This window comes from Triticum aestivum, chromosome 3D (assembly GCF_018294505.1).
Source record: "Triticum aestivum cultivar Chinese Spring chromosome 3D, IWGSC CS RefSeq v2.1, whole genome shotgun sequence".
Classification (NCBI taxonomy): Eukaryota; Viridiplantae; Streptophyta; class Magnoliopsida; order Poales; family Poaceae; genus Triticum; species Triticum aestivum.
In genome coordinates this window covers 188,917,016-188,941,932 of record NC_057802.1, presented here as the reverse complement: position 1 = coordinate 188,941,932, position 24,917 = coordinate 188,917,016, and the positions used below count along the sequence as shown (strand labels likewise).

The 24,917-nt window shown below is 49.4% G+C and overlaps 1 protein-coding gene across 3 annotated transcripts; it reads left to right on the top strand.

Moving 5' to 3' along the window:
- Positions 1 to 23,188: 23,188 nt before the first annotated feature.
- Positions 23,189 to 24,825, top strand: LOC123078207 (eukaryotic translation initiation factor 6-2). Of its 3 annotated transcripts, none has more exons than XM_044500626.1 (5): positions 23,189 to 23,355; positions 23,461 to 23,553; positions 23,619 to 23,749; positions 23,831 to 24,072; positions 24,163 to 24,825. In XM_044500626.1, the coding sequence occupies exons 3-5, from the start codon at positions 23,677 to 23,679 to the stop codon at positions 24,508 to 24,510; spliced, it is 663 nt and encodes a 220-aa protein (XP_044356561.1). In that variant the 5' UTR covers positions 23,189 to 23,355; positions 23,461 to 23,553; positions 23,619 to 23,676; the 3' UTR covers positions 24,511 to 24,825. The 3 variants fall into 3 exon arrangements, with proteins under 3 accessions (XP_044356561.1, XP_044356560.1, XP_044356559.1); XM_044500625.1 differs by having other exon boundaries at positions 23,190 to 23,355; positions 23,461 to 23,527; XM_044500624.1 differs by having other exon boundaries at positions 23,190 to 23,355; positions 23,461 to 23,549.
- Positions 24,826 to 24,917: the final 92 nt, after the last annotated feature.

Sequence of the window (24,917 nt, the reverse complement as noted above, 5' to 3'; positions counted from 1 at the left end):
ATGACCGTGCAAGATGTCAATGCCCTTCCTACTTTCAACCACATGGTGGGCCCATAACCCACAGTTCCACAGGATCGAAACCTGACTCTCCTGTACACCCCCTGTTCCCAAAGTTATTCCTCGTGCGTGGCCTCGTATGTAATTCACGGGCCACCGTCCTAGTGATCTATTCTGGTAACAGACGCAATACTCAATCTCGTTGCTCTGGACCCCTTTCGCATGTTGTTTCAGACATCGAAAGATTGTCTATCCGCTCGAAACTTCTCATGATACCTCCTCACTTTGCTCTCGATAATGTCTAAAGTTTCAATTCGAGAGTTACTTTCCGCCACCTTCCCTGATGTTAACTGCTAGATAAGCAAACATTGTAGCGGTCCGTTCTTCCGTAATACCCCATTATCCTTTCGTAAGTACAATGGAGTTCCCGAAGGAAGACAACTTCATCATGATGCATTGGAATAAGGAATTGAAGGCATCAACGAAAGGGATTAACTTCTTCGAGAAGATCCGTTAGAATATCGTAACCAGAACTTTCCCCCTTACTCCCCTCTTAAATCTCGGGACAAGATTTCTTGTAGTGGAGGAGAATTGTGACGCCCGGATAATTAAGCGACAGTAAAACTCTGCTAACGATGCCACGTCACCTCCGTTACTGTTGCTAATCTCGCTATCGTTCGAAACCGATTCAAATTCAAAATCAAGCAAACAATAAAAGTTTTCAAATATTAAACCTAAAATGTTCGGAGTGAACCAAATATTGCATAGGTAATTATGGAGGAGAAACCACACCTTTATAAAATATTTCAATACTATAAGATGAATAAAACAGTAGCGAAAACTATTATTTAAATACTTTTAAATATTAAATAATTACGAAACTATTTTAGATTGGGTAGCAAGTTAGTGTGGTAGTGGCATATTTGGTAACATCAAAATAGGTGCCATTTCGGTATTTTGCTAAAACAAAATTAAAAGGAAACTAAAAGAAAACAAAAAATAAATAAATAAATAAAAAGTAAAAACAAAACAAAAGAAAGGAAAACCCCCGGCTCCCCATGGGCCTTGGCCTATCCCACCCATCCGGCCGACCCTACCGAAACGGCCCACCCGAGCCTCCTGCTTAACCCCCTCCCCCAACCCGAACCCTAGCACCACTCCCACGTTCCCCCACTCCCCCCCCCCCGCCTCACGATCTGCATCGGGCTCGACCCCGATCCCGTCGCCCCTGACGCCCTGCGGCCGACCTTCGCCGTCCACCGTCGTCGAGGTCCCTGTCAGCGCCGCCTCCTCGCCCTCTCCATCAACGGCCACCTCATCGCCACGCCCGTCGCCTGAACCGCCACCTCACCGGAGCTGCCCCGCCATCCTCCCCGTTGTCGACCTCGTCTGTAACGCCCCGAGACCGACACTCTAGATGCCTTCCATGTTTTGCGTGGCCGCCATGTGTTTCATTTGTATGTTGCATTTCATCATAGCATCATGCACATTGCATCTGCATGTTTTCATAAAGTTTGCATCCGTTCGTAGTTGTCGCGTCCCTCCTCGGCTCCGTTGACCTTTCTCAGTCCAACCATTCTTTTGTTGTCCGACCATTTGACCCTCTCTACACAATGCACTGACCCCCTTGCGCGCGCCCGGAAGTTGTCCCTAACCCGACCCGCTGTCATGACCAATGGGTCCGGATCATCCCCTAACATCTACAAAATATCTCTGGCTTCTTATTTGGGCTTCCCTAGCCTATTTTTCTCGACCGCCCGATCTAAATCAGAGGGTCCAATTAGACCTCTATCCAAAAATCCACTTGCTATATAAAGACCAACCCTAAAATCTAGGGACATGTCCCATCGATCCCTCTCGGCCGCCGCCACTGTCTTCCTCGGGATCTCATCCCGATCCAATCCACCAACCAGCGCTCCCCCATGTCCCTCCTCGATCCCCTCGCCCAGCCAACCACCGAAGCCTGCAGCCTCCTCCCACTTTGGGATCATCTGCCGGCCAACCCGAGCCCCTCCTGCGCCCGAGCCCTCCGGCCTCGAGCTCCACCATGCCTCCTGCTGTGCCGAGCACACGCGGGACTCCTCGCTCCTGTCGTCAGCCATGAGCCCCGTCCCTGAGCTCGTACAGCCCCATGGCGCCCCGACCTCCAGATCGAGATGATCTCGATCCTGAGTCGCCAGGCCACACTCCCTCACCCTCTCTCCTGCTCTCCTTCCCTTTCTTCCCCATCTCTCTCCCGTGTTTCACCCTCTCTCTCTCTGTCTCGTTGAAACAGAGAACTCCCGCAGGTTCCCGTCGCCAACGGCCGCCATGGATGCCTCCCGAGCTCCAGTTCGCCACGCGGCCGCCAGGAACTGGTGTCCCGCGGCCGGATCCGTCAAGCTCCGCCCCTCGCCAGGCCTCGCTCGCTCACCGCCATCGCGCCAAGTCCGCCTTCGTCCTTTGCTTCCCCTGCAACGAGCAGTAGCCACTGCCGGCCTTCAACGCCGTCCGCGCCCTTCCCCGCCTCAGATCCGGCTGGATCCGCCTCCTCCTCCAGCCACGTCCCTTCCTGGCCAGATCCCGCCGCTGCGCTGCCGTTTCAGGCTTCCAGCCGCTCAAGTCCCGCCTCGCCGCGCCTCTACTTCGCGTGAGCCGAGACGAGACGACTGCTGCAGCTCGCTCGCCTGGCGTTGACCAGTCGCCTAGGCCACCAGCTCGCCCGTTTCGGCCTGCCTCCTCCACCGACCGGCCTCCAGCCCAGCTGCTACCCGTGGCCCAGCCCCCACCTCTACCGATCTGGGCCGAGCCCAGCTAGGTGAGCAGTCCAGCCGCCCAGTGCAGTATCCAAATTCGGCCCGATGTGTGTTTTTTTCCCTTCTGCGATTTTAGCAATTATCCCAGGATTTTTAGTTTTGCAGAAAAACCCCTAGTGTTCATGCATCTAATAACTAATTAACCATGCATCATATGTAAATAATTTATATATGTAAAATGCTTAGAATTTCATCTAGTTTCATAATAACCAACTTTCATCCATGTTAAAAATGTTTAAACCTGCTGTTTGTTTAATTTTGCATAAATGCCATGCTAAAATGTTTTATTTCATAACTAAATAACCGTAGCTCCGAATTTAATAAACTTTATATGTAAATGGGGTATAAAAATGCATAGATTAACTTGGTGCACCTTGTTTTACTGTTTAACAACAATAAAATATGGTTTTAGGCAGAACAGTACCATATCCAAAATATGCATGTGGGGATTTTCCGGAATTGTTGTTTGTTATTTCCGGCCTCATTTAACTTGCCTAAATAGTTAGTTTACTTATGCTTCACCCCTTGCCATGTTTAATAACATTTAATATTGTTGGGTACATAAACAGGAGAAAACTAAATAATCGTATGTGGTGTTTCGTCAATATGCAACTCGTTGCATATTGAGCTCCACTTAATTTGTAGTGTTGTTTGTTGCACTTTGCCATGCCATGCATCTTTAAACCGGACATGCATCATACTTGGTTGCGCATCATGCCATGTTTATGTGATGGTTGTTTACCATGTTGTTTGCTTCTTTCCGGTTTGCTTCTCTCATTAGCTTCGGTTTCGTTCCGGAGTTGTGAGGATTCGTTCGACTACGTCCGTTTGTCTTCTTCATGGACTCGTTCTTTTTCCTAGCGGGATCTCAGGCAAGATGACCATACCCTCGAAATCACTTCTATCTTTGCTTGCTAGTTGTTCGCTCTATTGCTATGCCGCGCTACCTACCACTTGCTATATCATGCCTCCCATATTGCCATGTCAAGCCTCTAACCCACCTTTCCTAGCAAACCGTTGTTTGGCTATGTTACCGCTTTGCTCAGCCCCTCTTATAGCGTTGCTAGTTGCAGGTGAAGATGAAGTTTGTTCCTTGTTGGAACATGGATATTTTTGGGATATCACAATATCTCGTATTTTAACTAATGCATCTATATACTTGGTAAAGGGTGGAAGGCTCGGCCTTATGCCTGGTGCTTTGTTCCACTCTTGCCGCCCTAGTTTCCGTCATACCGGTGTTATGTTCCTTGATTTTGCGTTCCTTACGCGGTTGGGTGATTTATGGGACCCCCTTGACAGTTCGCCTTGAATAAAACTCCTCCAGCAAGGCCCAACCTTGGTTTTAACATTTGCCACCTAAGCCTTTTTCCCTTGGGTTCTGTAGACTCAAGGGTCATCTTTATTTTAACCCCCCCCCCCCGGGCCAGTGCTCCTTCGAGTGTTGGTCCGAACCGAGCAACCTATGGGGCCACCTCAGGGCAACTTGAGGACTGGTTTTACTCGTAGCTTGACTTATCCGGTGTGCCCTGAGAACGAGATATGTGCAGCTCCTATCGGGATTTGTCGGCACATCGGGCGGCTTTGCTGGTCTTGTTTTACCTTTGTCGACATGTCTTGTAAACCGGGATTCCGAGACTGATCGGGTCTTCCCGGGAGAAGGAATATCCTTCGTTGACCGTGAGAGCTTATAATGGGCTAAGTTGGGACACCCCTGCAGGGTATAAACTTTCAAGATCCGTGCCCGCGGTTATGTGGCAGATGGGAATTTGTTAATATCCGGTTGTAGATAACTTGACACTTGACTTAACGAAAACGCATCAACCGCGTGTGTAGCCGTGATGGTCTCTTCTCGGCGGAGTCCGGGAGGTGAACACGGTTTCTGGGTTATGTTTGGCGTAAGTAGGAGTTCAGGATCACTTCTTGATCATTGCTAGTTTCACGACCGTTCCATTGCTTCTCTTCTCGCTCTTATTTGGGTATGTTAGCCACCATATCATGCTTAGTCGTTGCTGCAACCTCACCACTTTACCCCTTCCTTACCCTTTAAGCTTTGCTAGTCTTGATACCCATGGTAATGGGATTGCTGAGTCCTCGTGGCTCACAGATTACTACAACCACAGTTGCAGGTACAGGTATTGCGATGATCATGACGCGAGAGCGATGTTTACTTGTGTTGGAGTTCTCCTTCTTCTTCTTCGTCGATCTTGGGTTGGGTTCCTGGTCAGCAGCCTGGGCTAGCAGGGTGGATGTCATTTGAGTTTCTGTTTGTGTTTCATCCGTAGTCGGGTGTTGATCTTATGTATGATGTATTGGTGTATTCTTGGGGCGTTTGTGCCTTCTGTATGTATCCCCATCTATTATGTAATGTTGATGTAATGATATCCACCTTGCAAAAGCGTTTCAATATGCGGGTCTATCCTTGGTGGGACCTTCGAGTTCCTCTCGGATAGGGTCGCATATTGGGCGTGACAAGTTGGTATCAGAGCCTCGACCGACCCTAGGATCCCCCTGATTGATCGTATAGTTTGGCCGATGTCGAGTCTAGATCAAAAAAATTCGGAGTCTAGTTATATCGGAGAGTAGGAATTCTTTTTACTCCTCTGCCCCTTCGTCGCTCTGGTGAGAAATCTTGACGTATGTGTTTTGAACTATTCCTCTTCCCCTTCAATTTTTTTTAGGATCACGCGGTTAGTTTTTCGTTCGTTGTCCTTTCTCTTTTCAATCCGGCGCATTTCTCTTCGAGTGGTTTCGATCCTTGTCATCTTTTGCAAGATCAATCCTCAGCTCTTTTCAATCGATGTTGTTTCCCTGTCCGAAGTTGTCCTTGTTTTTCCCACCCGCCCACCCTTCTTCTCGGAACCGGAGTCCGAAATCGAGTATCCATCCTACTCGTACGAAGCCTTTGCATTCTTTCTACCGGTGTTTTCTCTTCAAGCTATTCGTCGGTTCTCCCTTCCAAGTTGCCTTTGTTTTCCCGCCCTCCCACCCTCTCATTCCCGGAGCCTGAGTCTCTTTCGAGCATCAATTTCATTCGTGCGGAGTATCTTCAGTCTTTCCTCAGTTGTCTCAACCGGTGGATTCTCGTCTAGTTCATCATTGTTCGTCTCATTTTCTTTCCAGTGGTTTCAATTCAAGCTTTTTCGATGTTGATCATATTCCTGTCCTCGACTCAAGTGCTTTCTTTGCTCGTTCACCTCTCGCCAGTTTAATCATTCCGGAGTGATGAAGTCATCTCAGAAGATTCATGTTTGCATTCAATTATTTCGAGGTTGTCGCCTCATTCAAATCTTTCAATTGTTCCGGTGCATCATTTCCCATTCAACAATCCTTTCCAACGGTGTTTCTTTTCAGTGGGCCAATAACCCACAGGTCTTTTCCCAGGATCTTACCTGACTCTTCTAATTTTTCGGAGCTACTCTCAAATTCTTCTCCAAGTTTGTCGTAAGAGTGAATTCTCATCAGTCATATTCCTTCTCCAAGATCGCTTTCAAAACATTTTCATCGTTGGTTCATCGTTTCTATTATCCATTGTTCCAGAGTGTCTCAACAATTCATGGTGGTGTTTCTCGTCATCATTCTCGGATTTTGAAGACCGAAGAGGAGTTCCTCTTAAATCCTTACCCGTTCTTCCAAAGATTCATGGTTCTAGCTTCATGCCATCCTCTCAAAATTGTTTTCGATTGTGAGAATTCTTTTCACCCATCCAGAGCAATTCAGGAGTCTTTTCATTTTGATTCTCCGGAGCCCATCATCTCAGAATTATTCATTCTCAGCTTTCAGATATCCTCTAATCAGTTCATGATCTCTTCGTTCTCATGTATCTTAATCTCTCAAGTATCTTCGTTCATTTTCTAATTCTTCCCGGTGTTTCTTTATCTTTTCTTCATTCATTTTCAATTTTTACGGTGGTTCATTCAAGAATTCTCTTCCGTTGTTATCGTATCAATTCATTCGTTCTTTCCAAATTCTCTTCCATTGTTACCGGTGGTTCGTTGAAGTCCTTCTCAAGTTTGCGCTATATCTATCTTAATCCTTTCTACGAGAATACGTAGTATGCCAAATCCGTTGCTTGTCATCAATTTAAATTGGTGAAGGATATGCATAACGCAATTCTTATTATGGTTTCATCCAAGTGATCTAGTTTCTTCTTTCCAGAGTTGTTCATCATGTCACATTTCTCGGTTCGAGAGGCTTCATCTTTTTCTTTTCCGGAGTTCCAAGTTTTCCGCATTATCTCGTCGCGAAGTTCCATCTAAATCATCGCAAGGCTTCACCTTGTGTTCTCAACTTCTCTTTCGTTTTATCATCCTTTTTGCCGGAGTTCTTCATGGAGGCTCTACATGGTGGTTCGTCAAGGATTCTTTTCATTTTTCAATTGTTCTTCAAGATTTCTCTCGAAGTTATGATCCGTCAAGCCATACTTCAAAATAAACATGGTGCTCAACACATGTTTTGTTTTGTGGAGTCCAAGCATTCTTCATCTTGCATTCTAAAGTGCAATTCGTTCTACCTTATCATTTGAGGTGGTGTTATGTCATTCTTGACAATTTGAGTTCGCGTTTCATGATTCACATGTTGTCAAGAATGAGATATTTTAAATCCACCAATCTCTTCGTTGGATTTATCTTGTGTCATGTTTCACCTAAAGCCTTCCCTAAGGAATGTTGCTATTATGGTGCTTATCAATGATCCAAGTTTTCTCCTATCCTCTTGGTGAAAGAAGTTTTTCATCGCCTTGGTGCTCTCACTCAAACCAATGGCTTCCTTTAGTGGCCGTTTCTCACCTCACAATGTTGAGTTGTTTCCATAAGCCCACTACAAGCTTATTCTTTTCGTTGTTTGTTTTCCAACAACTCCATTCAACTCTTCTTTGTAAGGATGCTTTTCAAATTCAAGTGTGATAGAAACTGTCAGTTGTTTCTCCCTTCTTTCTTTACAACAATCTAGCTTCTATCCTTTCATTCCAGAGGCTTTGGGATGTTGTTATATTCGCCCATCATCTCATTTTGGAGATTGCTTATCCATTTAACCGGAGTGTCGTGTTTTCATTCGAGCTCTCCCATCTTATCAAGTTTTGCCTCCTTCCTCAACCAGAGTGCGGTCTGAAATATTTCTTACCCCTTGTGCCATTTTTTCAATAGTTCTGGAGGCAGTGTGTTGTTTATTTCATCAAGTATCATCCCATCTTCTCAAGTTCATGTTAATTCCTTCCATTTTCTATCGGAGTGCTGTCCAAATTATGTCATTCTTGTTCCTTGTTTCTCTTTTCTACCGGTGTGCGTTCATATTAATTTTGATCCGTTAAGCTCTTGTTTCATGTCCTTCAACCTACAAAGGTTCTCGCAATGTTCCTTGTTCCTCTTTGATAACGGAGTGTTTTTAATCTCGTTCATCTCCCTTGTATTCTCTCTTTTCGTTCGTTCAATCTCTCAAGGTTCGTGGTTTCACTCGTTTGTCAAAGAAGCAACTTAGCTTTACCTCTTCTCTTCCTCTTTCGTTTTTCTCCGGTGCCATCTTTAGATCTCGTCCAGATGCCTTCCATGTTTTGTGTGGCCGCCGTGTGTTTCATTTGTATGTTGCATTTCATCATAGCATCAGGCACATTGCATCTGCATGTTTTCATAAAGTTTGCATCCGTTCGTAGTTGCCGCGTCCCTCCTCGCCTCCGTTGACCTTTCTCCGTCCAACCGTTCTTTTGTTGTCTGACCATTTGACCCTCTCTGCACAATGCACTGACCCCCTCGCGCGCGCCCGGAAGTTGTCCCGAACCCGACCCGCTCTGGCATGACCAATGGGTCCGGATCATCCCCTAACATCTACAAAATATCTCTGGCTTCTTATTTGGGCTTCCCTAGCCTATTTTTCTCGACCGCCCGATCTAAATCAGAGGGTCCAATTAGACCTCTATCCAAAAATCCACTTGCTATATAAAGACCAACCCTAAAATCTAGGGACATGTCCCATCGATCCCTCTCGGCCGCCGCCACTGTCTTCCTCGGGATCTCATCCCGATCCAATCCACCAACCAGCGCTCCCCCATGTCCCTCCTCAATCCCCTCGCCCAGCCAACCACCGAAGCCTGCAGCCTCCTCCCACTTTGGGATCATCTGCCGGCCAACCCGAGCCCCTCCTGCGCCCGAGCCCTCCGGCCTCGAGCTCCACCACGCCTCCAGCTGTGCCGAGCACACGCGGGACTCCTCGCTCCTGTCGTCAGCCATGAGCCCCGTCCCCGAGCTCGTACAGCCCCATGGCGCCCCGACCTCCAGATCGAGATGATCTCGATCCCAAGTCGCCAGGCCAGACTCCCTCGCCCTCTCTCCTGCTCTCCTTCCCTTTCTTCCCCATCTCTCTGCCGTGTTTCACCCTCTCTCTCTCTGTCTCGTTGAAACAGAGAACTCCCTCAGGTTCCCGTCGCCAACGGCCGCCATGGATGCCTCCCGAGCTCCAGTTCGCCACGCGGCCGCCAGGAACTGGTGTCCCGCGGCCGGATCCGTCAAGCTCCGCCCCTCGCTAGGCCTCGCTCGCTCACCGCCGTCGCGCCAAGTCCGCCTTCGTCCTCTGCTTCCCCTGCAACGAGCAGTAGACACTGCCGGCCTTCAACGCCGTCCGCGCCCTCCCCCGCCTCAGATCCGGCTGGATCCGCCTCCTCCTCCAGCCACGGCCCTTCCTGGCCAGATCCCGCCGCTGCGCTGCCGTTTCAGGCTTCCAGCCGCTCAAGTCCCGCCTCGCCGCACCTCTACTTCGCGTGAGCCGAGACGAGCCGGCCGCTGCAGCTCGCTTGCCTGGCGTTGACCGGTCGCCTAGGCCACCAGCTCGACCGCTTCGGCTTGCCTCCTCCACCGACCTGCCTCCAGCCCAGCTGCTACCCGTGGCCCAGCCCCCACCTCTACCGATCTGGGCCGAGCCCAGCTAGGTGAGCAGTCTAGCCGCCCAGTGCAGTATCCAGATTCGGCCCGATCCATGTTTTTTTTCCTTCTGCGATTTTAGCAATTATCCCAGATTTACGGTTTTGCAGAAAAACCCCTAGTGTTCATGCATCTAATAACTAATTAACCATGCATCATATGTAAATAATTTATATATGTAAAATGCTAAGAATTTCATCTAGTTTCATAATATCCAACTTTCATCCATGTTAAAAATGTTTAAACCTGCTGTTTGTTTAATTTTGTATAAATGCCATGCTAAAATGTTTTATTTCATAACTAAATAACCGTAGCTCCGAATTTAATAAACTTTATATGTAAATGGGGTATAAAAATGCATAGATTAACTTGGTGCACCTTGTTTTACTGTTTAACAACAATAAAATATGGTTTTAGGTAGAACAGTACCATATCCAAAATATGCATGTGGGGATTTTCCGGAATTGTTGTTTGTTATTTCCGGCCTCATTTAACTTGCCTAAATAGTTAGTTTACTTATGCTTCACCCCTTGCCATGTTCAATAACATTTAATATTGTTGGGTACATAAACGGGAGAAAACTAAATAATCGTATGTGGTGTTTCGTCAATATGCAACTCGTTGCATATTGAGCTCCACTTAATTTGTAGTGTTGTTTGTTGCACTTTGCCATGCCATGCATCTTTAAACCGGACATGCATCATACTTGGTTGCGCATCATGCCATGTTTATGTGATGGTTGTTTACCATGTTGTTTGCTTCTTTCCGGTTTGCTTCCCTCGTTAGCTTCGGTTTCGTTCCGGAGTTGTGAGGATTCGTTCGACTACGTCCGTTTGTCTTCTTCATGGACTCGTTCTTCTTCCTAGCGGGATCTCAGGCAAGATGACCATACCCTCGAAATCACTTCTATCTTTGCTTGCTAGTTGTTCGCTCTATTGCTATGCCGCGCTACCTACCACTTGCTATATCATGCCTCCCATATTGCCATGTCAAGCCTCTAACCCACCTTTCCTAGCAAACCGTTGTTTGGTTATGTTACCGCTTTGCTCAGCCCCTCTTATAGCGTTGCTAGTTGCAGGTGAAGATGAAGTTTGTTCCTTGTTGGAACATGGATATTTTTGGGATATCACAATATCTCTTATTTTAATTAATGCATCTATATACTTGGTCAAGGGTGGAAGGCTCGGCCTTATGCCTGGTGTTTTGTTCCACTCTTGCCGCCCTAGTTTCTGTCATACCGGTGTTATGTTCCTTGATTTTGCGTTCCTTACGCGGTTGGGTGATTTATGGGACCCCCTTGACAGTTCGCCTTGAATAAAACTCCTCCAGCAAGGCCCAACCTTGGTTTTAACATTTGCCACCTAAGCCTTTTTCGCTTGGGTTCTGCAGACTCAAGGGTCATCTTTATTTTTAACCCCCCCCCCCCCGAGCCAGTGCTCCTTCGAGTGTTGGTCCGAACCGAGCAACCTACGGGGCCACCTCGGGGCAACATGAGGACTGGTTTTACTCGTAGCTTGACTTATCCGGTGTGCCCTGAGAACGAGATATGTGCAGCTCCTATCGGGATTTGTCGGCACATCGGGCGGCTTTGCTGGTCTTGTTTTACCATTGTCGAAATGTCTTGTAAACCGGGATTCCGAGACTGGTCGGGTCTTCCCGGGAGAAGGAATATCCTTCGTTGACCATGAGAGCTTATAATGGGTTAAGTTGGGACACCCCTGCAGGGTATAAACTTTCGAGAGCCGTGCCCGCGGTTATGTGGCAGATGGGAATTTGTTAATATCCGGTTGTAGAGAACTTGACACTTGACTTAACTAAAACGCATCAACCGCGTGTGTAGCCGTGATGGTCTCTTCTTGGCGGAGTCCGGGAGGTGAACACGGTTTCTGGGTTATCTTTGACGTAAATAGGAGTTCAGGATCACTTCTTGATCATTGCTAGTTTCACGACCATTCCGTTGCTTCTCTTCTCGCTCTTATTTGCGTATGTTAGCCACCATATCATGCTTGGTCGCTGCTGCAACCTCACCACTTTACCCCTTCCTTACCCTTTAAGCTTTGCTAGTCTTGATATCCATGGTAATGGGATTGCTGAGTCCTCGTGGCTCACAGATTACTACAACCACAGTTGCAGGTACAGGTATTGCGATGATCATGACGCAGGAGCGATGTTTACTTGTGTTGGAGTTCTCCTTCTTCTTCTTCGTCGATCTTGGGTTAGGTTCCTGGTCGGCTGCCTGGGCTAGCAGGGTGGATGTCGTTTGAGTTTCTGTTTGTGTTTCATCCGTAGTCGGGTGTTGATCTTATGTATGATGTATTGGTGTATTCTTGGGGCGTTTGTGCCTTTTGTATGTATCCCCATCTATTTTGTAATGTTGATGTAATGATATCCACCTTGCAAAAGCGTTTCAATATGGGGGTCTATCCTTGGTGGGACCTTCGAGTTCCTCTGGATAGGGTCGCATATTGGGCGTGACATCGTCCCTGTCCTCCTTCTCGACAACCGCTGCCTTAGTCCCTACACTCCCGCGGTGAGGCCCTCGGCCTCTTCTCTCCCTGTCCCCATACGCACGCGCTCACGGTCGTGGCCTCCTTCCCGCGCGCCTGGACCGGCGCCCCGCTCGCGCCCCCCCCTCCTGCTCGCCCCGGCAAGCCGTTGCTGCTCCCTCGCGCTGCCCGCGCGCCTCCCCCCGCTCTGGCCGCCGAGGCCCGTGCCCGTCGTGGCCTCGTCCGGCCTCCCCTGTCCACCACCCCAGCGCCCGTCGCGTTGCCTCCCGCTCCCCGCATCGCTGCTTCGCTAGCCCCACCGCACCAAGCCGCGCCCGACGCTGCGGTGCCCACTGCCGCCCGCACGTCCCGCGCCCCCCTGCTGCCGGCCGCCGACCGCCCCGCCTTCGGCCAACCTCCCCCTGCCGCGTCGTGGCCGCGAGCTCGCGCCCGACCGGCCTCTGCAGCCGCTCGCCTGCTGCGCCCAATGCCCCACGCCCATTCGCCCGCTAGTGCTCGCCCGTTAGGGCTCCCCTGGGGCCAATGACAAGTGGGGCCCCGCCCCTAGAACGTTTAAAAAAAAGAGAGAATTAAAAATAATAATAATAAAATTATTAATTAATTAACCTAATCACTTAGTTAACTAATTAATCATGATTAGTTAGTCTAGTCTATGACGAACAGGACCCACACGTCTATTGACCTAGTCAACAGATGGTTGACTGCTGACATCACGCTGATGTCATAATTACATTTTCTAAATAAATTAATTTTGTTAATTAGAAAATGATTTAAAAACTTTAAAAATTAATATAAAATAAACCGTAGCTCGGATGGAAAAACTTTGTACATGAAAGTTGCTCAGAACGACGAGATGAATCCGGATACGCAGCCCGTTCGCCCGCCACACATCCCTAGCATAGCAAACACGCAACTTTCCCCCTCCAGTTCATTTGTCCGAAAACGCGAAACACCGGGGATACTTTCCCGGATGTTTCCCCCCTTCGTCGGTATCACCTCCTACCGTGTTAGGGCATACCTAGCACTGCGTATTGCCTCTTTATGTTTTGTGATGCTTTGTTTGCTCCGTATTTACTGTTTCTTCCCCCCTCTTCTTCCCCGGTAGACCCCGAGACCGGCGCTGATGCCACCGAGTACGACTACGTCACCGACGACTCTTCTTCTTGTGCAACAGAGCTTCCAGGCAAGTCCCCCCCCTTTGATCACCAGATATCGCCTATTCTCTCTCTACTGCTTGCATTAGAGTAGTGTAGCATGTTACTACTTTCGGTTAATCCTATTCTGCTGCATAGCCTATCATTGTTGCTACAATTGTTGATACCTTTACCTGCTATCCTAATGCTTAGTATAGGATGCTAGTGTTCCATCAGTGGCCCTACACTCTTGTCCGTCTGCCATGCTATACTCCTGGGCCGTGATCACTTCGGGAGGTGATCACGGGCATATGCTATATACTATATACTGTTACATTACTTATGATACTGTTCGGAGATGGGGGCTAAAGGGGCAGGTGGCTCCATCCCGGTAGAGGTGGGCCTGGGTTCCCGACGGCCCCTGACTGTTACTTTGTGGCGGAGCGACAGGGCAGGTTGAGACCACCTAGGAGAGAGGTGGGCCTGGCCCTGGTCGGCGTTCGCGGATACTTCAAATAATACGCTTAACGAGATCTTGGTATTTGATCTAAGTCTGGCCACTGGCCTATACGCACTAACCAACTACGCGGGAACAGTTATGGGCACTCGACGTCGTGGTATCAGCCGAAGCCTTCGTGACGTCAGCGACTGAGCGGCGCGCGCCGGGTTGGACCGCGTAACGCAACTTCCTTTGAAATGGAGGTTGCTAGGTCTGCTCTCCGGCCGCGTATGCAACGTGCAGGTGTGCAATGGGCGATGGCCCAGACCCCTGCGCGCATAGGATTTAGGACCGGCGTGCTGACCTCTCTGTTGTGCCTAGGTGGGGCTACGACGTGTTGATCTTCCGAGGCCGGGCATGACCCAGGAAAGTGTGTCCGGCCAAAGGGGATCGAGCGTGTTGGGTTATGTGGTGCACCCCTGCAGGGAAGTTTATCTATTCGAATAGCCGTGTCCCTCGGTAAAAGGACGACCCGGAGTTGTACCTTGACCTTATAACAACTAGAACCGAATACTCAATGAAACACACCCTTCCAAGTGCCAGATATAACCCGGTGATCGCTCTCACCCAGGGCGACGAGGAGAGGATCGCCGGGTAGGATTATGCTATGCGATGATACTTGGTGAACTTACCATCTACTCTCTTCTACATGCTGCAAGATTGAGGCTGCCAGAAGTGTAGTCTTCGACAGGATTAGCTACCCCCCTCTTATTCTGGCATTCTGCAGTTCAGTCCATTGATATGGCCCCTTTACACATATACACATGCGTATGTACTTTGGATGAGTACTCACGGTTGCTTTGCTCCCCCTTTTCCTTTCTTCCTGGTTGTCGCAACCAGATGCTGGAGCCCAGGAGCTTGACGCCACCGTCGACGACGACTCCTACTACACCGGAGGTGCCTACTACTACGTGCAGGCCGCTGACGACGACCAGGAGTAGTTTAGGAGGATCCCAGGCAGGAGGCCTACGCCTCTTTCGATCTGTATCCCAGTTTGTGCTAGCCTTCTTAAGGCAAACTTGTTTAACTTATGTCTGTACTCAGATATTGTTGCTTCCGCTGACTCGTCTATGATCGAGCACTTGTATTCGAGCCCTCGAGGCCCCTGGCTTGTATTATGATGCTTGTATGACTTATTTTATTTTTAGAGTTGTGTTGTGATATCTTCCCGTGAGTCCATGATCTTGATCGTACACGTTTGCGTGTATGATTAGTGTACGATTGAATCGGGGGCGTCACACCCTCGGCGTGAGTTCGTGGCCTGACGGTGCGGGCCGCCACAGCATGGCCACCGCGGCCGTGGCGCGAGCGGCGCGGGCCGCTGCCTCCTCCTCCGGAGCCTTCTGTCTGGGCGTACAAGGGCAGCGAGTAGCCGGGGGGGAGGTCGCTCGTACCAAGGCCTCGTCACCTCCGGCCTCACGACGACGTCACGGGGGCGAGCCAACCTCTTCTTCGACGGAAGTAGCCCCTGCTCTCCACGGGTGCTCTTTCTTTCTCAGCGGCAGAGAACCTCCTAATCGGCGCCATGGGTGTCGCAGCAAGACGGTGGAGCAAGGTGGAAGAAGAAGAAGAAGGCAAAGTGGAGAAAAGAGATGAGCGACGGGGGCTCTGCCCCTCTCCTCATTTATAGCCAGAAGGAGGCCGACCGCCGGCCTCCACGATCGCAGGTAATGATGGTTTTCTTCTGCATGCAGCAGGGTCTCGTTAAGTCGAACGGTTGCCGAGGCGGCGTGGGGAAGCGGAGACGCCCACGTCCCGTCAGTCGCCATGTGTCAATCAAGGCCGCAGGCGGTTGGGGCCCGCCGCGCTCCGCACTTACCCTCTGGATTCGCCTCGAAGCCAAGTCCGAGCGCGCCTTGGCCCGGGGGCTACTGTCGGCGTCCTGGGAACGGGGGTACCCAGACCTGCCTGCCTGCGGCCCACGACGCGGCTCCACCAACGGCCTGGTACGGCCCAACTTCAGCAGCAACCACTCAAGACCCTCGCGAGGGGCCAAGCCTCGCGAGGCGGACGACACCAAGGCCTCCTCAGGGGCAGCCTCACTAGGCTGGCTCCCGAGGAGCGGAGATATCTATGCAAGGGGCACCACGCGAGGTTCGCGTGACGTGAGCCATGGCGACCAAGGCCAGGCGGGCGCCCGTGGGCGCAGAATACCAGTTTCCTCTTTGGTGCTAAAGAGGCAGGCGCAGGCGAGGAGTCCCGAGGCGTCAGGCAAAGTTTTTCATATCGGTGCAACGAGACCAAGACCAGCAGGACGGCAGGACAGAGGTCATCGCGGAGCCCACAACTACATCACCACCAGAGCCTTTGGCAGGCGAAGACCATCTTTTGTCAGGATAGCTTGTACTAGTTGTCTCCCTTCGAAATTGGCCGTTGTGGGATCCCTTCCCGCCTAACATTTGGGAAGAGGACCGGGGCCTCTATAAATAGGACTAGCCACCACCATAGGAGGCAACTCATCTTGGACAGGATCCATTCCGCCAAGGCTATCCCATCAGCTCACCAAGCTCAAGAACACCTCTCCTCAGGATGTTGTTCTTACCTTGTACTTGTTCATCCTCGGTTTGCGAGGCAATCCACCACACACTGGAGTAGGGTATTACACCGCAACGGTGGCCCGAACCAATATAAACCCTCGTGTCTTTTGTTCTTGGGTTCGTCGAGTTAGGCCTTAAGATCGTTGTGCGAGCGAGCTAGGGAAAGAGAGTTCTTCGTGCGCGCGCCAGTGTTCAAACCTTAAGGGTTTGCCGGAACCCACGATCCGACAACAGAACTCATAATTTAATTTTTATGCTGCCTAGAATTGGAATTGGGTGATTTTCCCGTTTGTATTATTGCTTGTAAATATTCTACGGTCACAGGTTCAAAAAGACACAGACGATATCCCACGCAGCCGCAGCTGGGCACTCAGCATCAGAGCAACAATTATATAAGGTCTGATAAGATGCATGGTGAATTTTGCCTAGCTCTTTGATTGTGGTTTTAGGCCAGAAGAAAGAACACTCTAGGAAGTTGATGTAGGTAATCATGGCCGCTAGTAGTTGAGGATAATATAACAGAACAAAAGAGTATCGGTTTCCCAGCAACGTGGCAGTTCAACCACCGAACTAACAGCCTAACATTCATGTTGGGATACAAAATACGGAGTAGTACTCTGATAATAGTAGATCAATTCCATATGAAGATGACTACAACCGGCCAGCCTTGTCGTGGATTCGCTTTGTTTGTATTTGACGGAACGTGTAATGCATGATTGATGACTCGCATAATTAAGAAGCTTAGAGACGCCCCCGCAAGATGAAAAAGAAGAAGCTTAGAGACGATGATGAGTGTGTTTCAGACGAAATGCGCTGTACTAGGTCTAACAGAAACACGTCACGGATCGAGCATAGTTTAGTGAGAGACGGCGGAGCAGTACCATCATCACTCTGCAGCAGATGGAATGGATAGGCAATCCCCATGAGAACCCTGGATAATCAATCACATTCCAGATTACAGGTACGGCCAAGCTGACGGGGCGCATCTAGATTTACACGCACGATTAGAAGACAGTGACCGGTCAGCCTGGTGCAGCTCCATCGTAAAGAAAAAGGTCCGGTGGGGCGGGGGGAGTTGAGAGAAAGAAGAAGGGGCGAGGCATCTATCTATCCATCGTCAGCGGGGCACGCCGTTTGGGCAGGTTCACCGCACGCACGCACCAATTCCCATACTCTCTGTGCATGTGTACGCACGCCTTGCCTGCCGGGCGGACGGACGGAGTGCTCCGGGGGGTGGAATGGGGTGCCGCACCTGGACAGTTTTGCGCGCTGGCGCGTCCGTTTGCTGTCGTGCGATCCGGGTGAAGCAAGAGATGGGCGCCGCGGATCTGTTTTCCGGATTAGATTATGTGATCCGAGAGAACCCAACAACTTGGGGTTTGTGTGGCTGCGTCAAATTGCAACGTCGGAGCAACTCCAACGGCCCGACTTAAACGGACGGCGATTTCGTCCGTTTTTTATCCGTTTGGGTCGAGCAAACGGACACGGATGCCCGCTTCCGCATTTGGGTCGGCGCGTGCGTCCAACGCTGGTCTGAGACCCATTTTGACGGCGCTAAAAAAATGAACGCATGCATATTAAAAAAATAAAAACAACATTAATTAAACATTAAAGCCGGCCACGAAGGCCGGCGAGAGTCCACGCGTCCACATTTGCATTTAATAAAAAAAGAAAACAGCACTACGAGGCGGCGCGCTGCCCTAGGCGTCGTCGTCGTTGTCCTCGGGGTCCGTGAGGTCGATGAGCGTCGGCGCCGGCCCGGCCCAGGCGGACGCCGTGTTCCAGAGCGCCGCCATGTCGGGCTGTGCCGGCGCAGGCAGTGCCGGGGCGGGGGGGTGCGGCCGCCTGTGCAGCCACAGCCTGGCGCGCCTCCTCCTCGGCCTCGCGCTGCTCCTCCTCGAGGTCGCGCTCGAGCATCTCCTCGTACTCGCCGCGACGGCGCTCCTCTGCCAGCCGCCGGCGCCACATCTCGAGGTACGCCTGCTCCTGCGCCGGCGTCGCCCCCAGCCAAACCGGTGGCGCGGACACCCACTCGCGCACCACTCCCCTCCAGGAGAAGCGCGCGATGGGCTCGGGCTCGGGCTCCGACTGCGGCTCCGGCTTGATGGGGGCCGGCGGGGCCACGCTGTCGCCCGCCGCGGAGAGGGCAAGGGCATGCGCCATTGCCGCCTCGTACCGGGCTTCCTCTTCCGCCTCCGCCGCCTCCGCTCTGCGCCGCTCGTCCTCCTCGCTCTCCCGGTAGACGGCCGCAAGGGCCGCCTGGTCCTCCTCGCGGACGACGAGCGGCCGGTCGACCTCGCGCACGCCCCGTCGCCTCGCCTCCTCGTGCTCGAAGGCGAACCACCTCGCCCAGTTGGGCGAGTCGGTTGCGTAGGCCTTGTCGAGGCGCTGCTCCGGCCTCAGCAGCGCCCGCAGGCGCCGCACCTCCTCCGCGTGAACACGAGCCGTCCGCGGCACCGTCGGCACTGGGATCCTATCTGGATCCAGATGCCAGTCGTGCGGCAGCGTCACGTCTGGATACGGCAGAGGCTGGCGGTTTTGCCAGTGCCACTCCGCCTGGTGCACTGGCACGTTCACGCGTTGCCTCTGCCGGCGAGGCGCCGGCGGAGGTGGGAGGAACTCTGAGGGGAAAGGGGTGGCGGGGGACTTGCCCTTGGCCTTGCTGCCGCTGACGCCGGAGAAGAGGCCCATCTAGCTGTGGTTGTGGTGGCTAGGGTTTGCCGGCGATGAGGGAGCAAAGATGGGCTGATGTGGACGGCGAGTTTGGATGAGGACGGCCCCGCCGCACGGTCGGCTTAAAAAAGGACGAGCGTCGTCGCTGACACGTGGGCCCGTCGTCATAAATTAAGCTGACCGCGTGGGCAGCGGGTAGTTGGACGGCCGCCATGTGGGGACGCGGCGGATAGCGAGAAGGCGCGCGAAGCGTCCGTTCGGCGTCCGCGCCGACGCATTTGGGGCGCAAATTTGGGCCGCAAATGCGTCGGCGCGGACGCGACGCAGACGTGATTTGGGTTTGGGTCGGCGCGTTGGGCCGCCACTGTTGTCCGCGCTGACCCAAACGGACGCAGGCGGACGAAATGGATCGGCCCTTTGGAGTTGCTCTCAGAGCTTCGAAACGACGGGCAACTTTTTTTTCGGGTCAAACGACGACGGGCGAGTTTGTTAGAAAATGTTGTAGCAACAACTTTTTTTTGAAAAAACTCAGACTTTATTCATTTGTAAGTAGTACATCATTTGTGAGGATCATTACAATTTCATTTAAAGGCTCCTCAAACCAATCAGAAGTCAAAGAAAATCTAGCTAATCTAGCAAGCTCATGAGCTACTTTATTTGCTTCCCTATTATAATGCTCAAATATAGCAATAACGAAATCACAAGCATAATGAAAACAGTCATCAAAGATTGCTGCCGCTGCATCCGTCGATTGTCCTCCACCATTCATAGTATCAATCACCTCCAAATTATCCGAATTTATAATAAGGCGCTAAAGCTTCCGCCATCAACATATTTGCGCAAAAATCTATTTTCTCATTCCCTCCAGCTATGAACCTGCCTTTGTCGTCTCGAAGGACCGCTTCCATGGAGCCCCTAAGAAGATCGTGATAAAAAAGTATCAACATTAAGTTTAACGAAACCTTTTGAAGGACAAGACCAACTCTCCATTTTGATCGACGCCTTGGTGATAATGCATTAACAAAAAAAATTGTTAGAGCAAGAATCCCAATGAGATCTGAGTTACATTTTGAGTTTTTTCATTGTGTACCAGCTTCCGTTTCTCCCATCATAGGTACCATGTTGAAATGGCAATCATCTCACGTACATTATGGTAACCCAATATCCACAAATGTTGATCTGGTAGGACTAGTAGATACTCTAACACCGCCTCTCCCACACGGTCAACTTCACAAGCTTTATCAATAATATCATCCATCCCTAGCCTCTTCCAGACCTCCTTTGCTTTACTACAGCGGAAGAGCATATGTTTTGTATCTTCTAAACCCTCCAAGCACGTGAGGCAGATGGGTGAGATCTTCATATGTCTGTTTGCTAGCGTAACTCGGCATGGGATTGTACCATGTAGCGTACGCCATAAGAAAATTTTAACTTTTGCCGGACAGGCTAACTTCCATATCTTACTCCAAATAGGGTTAGCTGTGGTTCGCCCCATCCCATTAGAGTGTTTCAGTTTACTTCCATACTGGTGATCCCACTCCAGAAAATAGGCTGATCGAACCGAGAAAATACCATTTTTTTGTATAATTCCAGGCAATGAAATCTTGCATATCATGTTGCGGTAGGGGAACTAAAAGAATCCTTTGTACATCGATTGACCACATAGTTTGTTCAATCAGGTCTTCATCCCAAGTATTAGAAGCAGGATCAATGAGATCACCTACCTTAGTTATCATGTTCCCTCCGTTAGGCGTTACAATTTTCCTAGTTGCATTGTTTGGGATCCAGGTATCTTCCCAGATATTGATGTTGTGTTCGTTCCCCACTCGCCAAATGTAGCCACGTTTCAGTGTATTTGTGCCTACCATTATACTTTGCCATGTGAAGGAAGAGTCTTTTTTTAACTTTGCATTTAACAGATCATCATCTGGGTAATATTATGCACGTAGGATAGAAGCGCACAAGGAATCAGGATAAACGGGCAGTAGAAAAACGAGGTAGAACCAAAAGCTCGCCCGCGCAGCGCCGTGTCCATGGCCAGGCCCAGGCGGCCTGCCACGAGCTTATAAAAACTGCACTGCTCTTTTTTCAGTGAACACATGTGGGTCGCAGTGGCGGCGGGATCCAATCCTGATGGGGCAAGCGCCTCTCTTATTTGGTTTTTCTGTTAAGTCTATATGAAGTTGAATCTTTTATGCCCACAAAAAAAATGTCTTTTATTGTTTTGTTAGTTCTATAAAAAAATTGATTGCATATAAAAAAGTTAAAAAGGTATTAAAAATGTACCTGATATATACAAAAAATGTACAATGTATATGAAAAAATTAGTCATCAAATATTTGAACAAAATGTTAATCATCTATTTAAAAATATTAAAAGTGTATAAAAAATGTTCCTTATGTATATGGAAAATTTGAAACGTGTATTAAAAAATTGAACAACAAAACATAAACTTTTGAAAAATGGTGATCGTGTAATGAAAAAATTTAATCATATATTTCAAAAAAATTGAACTTATATTAAAAAAATCCCGGTGTATAAGGAAAATATACAATCTGCATGAAAAAAGTAGTTGTCAAACATAAATTTGCAAAAATAAATGTTAATCATGTATTTAAACATTCCTGATGTAGACACAAAATGTATGAATATGAAAAAAAAAAGTAGTCATCAAACACATATATTTAAAAAAATATCAAGTAAACTAAAAGAACTAAACTTGTATAAAAACATGTTGTTGATGTATACGAAAAATACATACATCAAAAATATTTATTTAAAAAAATTAGCTGGGTACTTTTAAAATGTTTAACATGTATTAAAAACCAAGAAAAAAGATACAAACAACACATAGAAAACAAAAAAATGACAATCAAAAAGGTTTTTAAACTAGTGAAAACCATAAAGAAATGCACAGAAAAAGAAATAAATAAAAAACCCGAAGAAAACCAAATAAATTGGTGAAAAAGAAGATAAATACAAAAACCAGAGAAAATAAATGAAACCGAAGAAAGATAAAAGAAACAAAACAATGAAAACAGAGAAAAGAAAATAAAACCAAAAGAAAAACAAAGAATAAAAGAAAAGAAAATAAAAACAAGTGAAAACCATGAAAAGCAAAGAAAACAAGTGTAATATAAAGAAAACTGGAATTATAACGAAGAAAAGGGAAAAGAAAAAATGGTTAAAATATAAAAAAATAAAAGAAAAATTAAAAATTAAAAATGGGAGAAAACCAGAGCAGAGCGAACATATAGTGAGCGAGTCCTACACTAATATGCCGGCCGGCGCGTGTTGTGCCTGACGCGAGAGCAGCTTCTCTCTCGCTATAAGTGAGATATAACTCTTGCGGAAAAACAGTAGTTAACCATGAGGAGTCACGACTTAGGAGGGATACGCCACCAAAGAGGCCCACACGTTGCACTAAGGGTATTATTTAGTCGACCGGCCCAACATTCAACAGGTGGCCACCAGAGAGGCCGACATGGTGAAAAAAAGCAGAAAAGAAGAGAACAAAAAGATTCCCTCACCCGCGAGAGTGGTCGCTTGCCAGCCCGTTTGGGGCCTTGGACCATAGGCGAGGATCTGGCGGCTCACCATCTAGCGCGTAGCAAACCTCGTCGCCTTTCCTACCCCCCCCCCCCCCCCCCCTCCATCACCAGTAGCAACACTACCATCACCGGCCCTCACTCGTTGTCGTCGGCTTTGCACGACCGTCTCCCAGCAAAAAACAAATTTCAGGAAAGAAAATCTCCAAAAGTCGCCGGTCGCTCCACAAAATTAGCCGGTCCCAGAAAATATTGTCGGCGGTTCTAGCAAAAAAAGATGCTTCCACATCGTCGGCCGCGGCAAAAAATATCGTCAGCAAGGGGCGAGGAATCGGTGGTCACGGTTAGAAGGTAGTTCGTCAGCACCAGCCTCCTGGAGAACGTCAGCAAGACAACATTTTCCTTTTCTTTTGTCACCACGGGGATGACACGAGCTGCCTATATTGGATTTGACCTCCAGGAGCCGCTGCGGCTGGCAGCGCGAGAGAAGCGTGGCGCCAACGTAAACCCAAAACGACTGAAGCAAAGCAAAAGCCAAGAGCAGATCCGTGGTGGGCATAAACTTGGAGAGAACGTAACCACGGCACGTGCAGACTGCGATGCGTATTATAAGAGGAGTTCACCTCCATCACCCAAATATATTGAGTTCTTGACCAACTGCGCGCACCTCATCGAGCCTGCCTAACCCCGCCCGCCCGCTAAACCCTACCCTACTCACCGGCGGCAGAGGTTTTCGTGAGCTCGTCCGACAATGGCGTCCCGTAAGTCCCCCTCCGATCCAGCCTGCCTTGATCAGATTTCCTCTTTTTCTTAAAAAAAAAATTGATCGATGCGATGATGCTTTGGTTTGGTTTGGTGTCTCTCAGTTTGAGAACTCGTGCGAGGTCGGGGTGTTCGCGAGGCTCACCAACGCCTACTGCCTCGTCCCGGCCGGTGGGGCGGAGAATTTCACCAGGTTGGTTAATCGCGACCCCTGGTGGCTTCTTGTCTTCTAATTGGTCCTCTCGTTGTCTTGTGGTTGCAGTGTGTTTGAGGCCGAGCTCGCCGACACCGTCCCGGTGGTCAAGGCATCCATCGGCGGCATGAGGATCCTCAGGACATTGTGCGTGGGCAACAAGAAGGGCCTTCTTCTACCACACACCACTAACGACCAAGGTAAGAAAGGAAGGTCCTTCCTTGTCCAGTGAGTGAGTCAGCAGTGACCTGACATGGGTTTCAAATGCCTGCCTGCCACAGAGCTCCAGCACCTCAAGAATAGCCTGCCTGATGAGGTGGTCGTCCAGCGTGTCGACGAGCGGCTCTCCGCCCTCGGCAACTGCATTGCCTGCAACGACCACGTGGCTCTCACAAAACCAGATCTCACCAAGGAAACCGAGGAGATCATCTCGGACGTTCTTGGGGTGGAGGTGTTCAGGCAGACCATCGCAGGGAGCATCCTGGTCGGCAGCTCCTGCGCCTTCTCCAACAAAGGGGGACTTGTACGCTACGCTCCTCATCACACCCTACCTACGATTCAACCTCACTGCTTGATTTCTGAAACTCGTCGACCTGACTGTGCGTGTGTGTAGGTTCACCCGCAGACGTCGGTGGAGGACCTGGACGAGCTGTCGACGCTGCTGCAGGTGCCCCTCGTCGCCGGCACCGTCAACCGGGGGAGCGATGGCATCGCGGCCGGCATGGTGGTCAACGACTGGGCGGCCTTCTGCGGTTCCGACACCACGGCCACCGAGCTCTCAGTGGTGGAGAGCGTCTTCAGGCTGAGGGACGCCCGGCCGGGGGCATTGGGCGCCGACGTCAGGAAATCCTTGGTTGAAAGCTGCTTTCTTCAGGGGAATTTTGCCTTCCCTTGCTGTATCTGTGTTTGTCATGAAATATTCTCAACTAGTACTCCCTCCGTAAACAAACAAGTAATGTAAACGCTTTTATATTTGTTTACGGAGGGAGTACTTCGCCAATCTGGATAGCTTCTTCGTAGGATTAAGCTCGTGATAAGACTTTCAACTAGCAAAGGCTGGAGGGTTTATCTCTCAAGACCTGAGTTATAAACAATAATGAGGGGCACAAATGACAATGCGATAGCCAAATGTTGCGAGTCCTACACTTCTGTTTTTCAGCTTAATTCCTCTTTGGAGGAATAGGAAAAGTGAGATCACTTTAGTTCTCGGAGTATCTCAATTGCCTATAGTATTAAAGAGATGTCGCTTGATTCATAAGATATGAATTTTTAATTTGGTTCTAGACTATTGTCCTTTTTTCCTTTGAAATATGAAGGATTTGTTCCTATCCTACATAGGAATAGGAATCATTCCTACAAACTTAAGTG

Excerpts from the sequence above, each read along its gene's own strand:
- LOC123078207 (XM_044500626.1), top strand. The coding sequence starts at position 23,677 with ATGAGGATCCTCAGGACATTGTGCGTGGGCAACAAGAAGGGCCTTCTT. Across the intron at positions 23,750-23,830 it reads ACACACCACTAACGACCAAG|AGCTCCAGCACCTCAAGAAT; the intron begins GTAAGAAAGGAA and ends TGCCTGCCACAG. Across the intron at positions 24,073-24,162 it reads TCTCCAACAAAGGGGGACTT|GTTCACCCGCAGACGTCGGT; the intron begins GTACGCTACGCT and ends GCGTGTGTGTAG.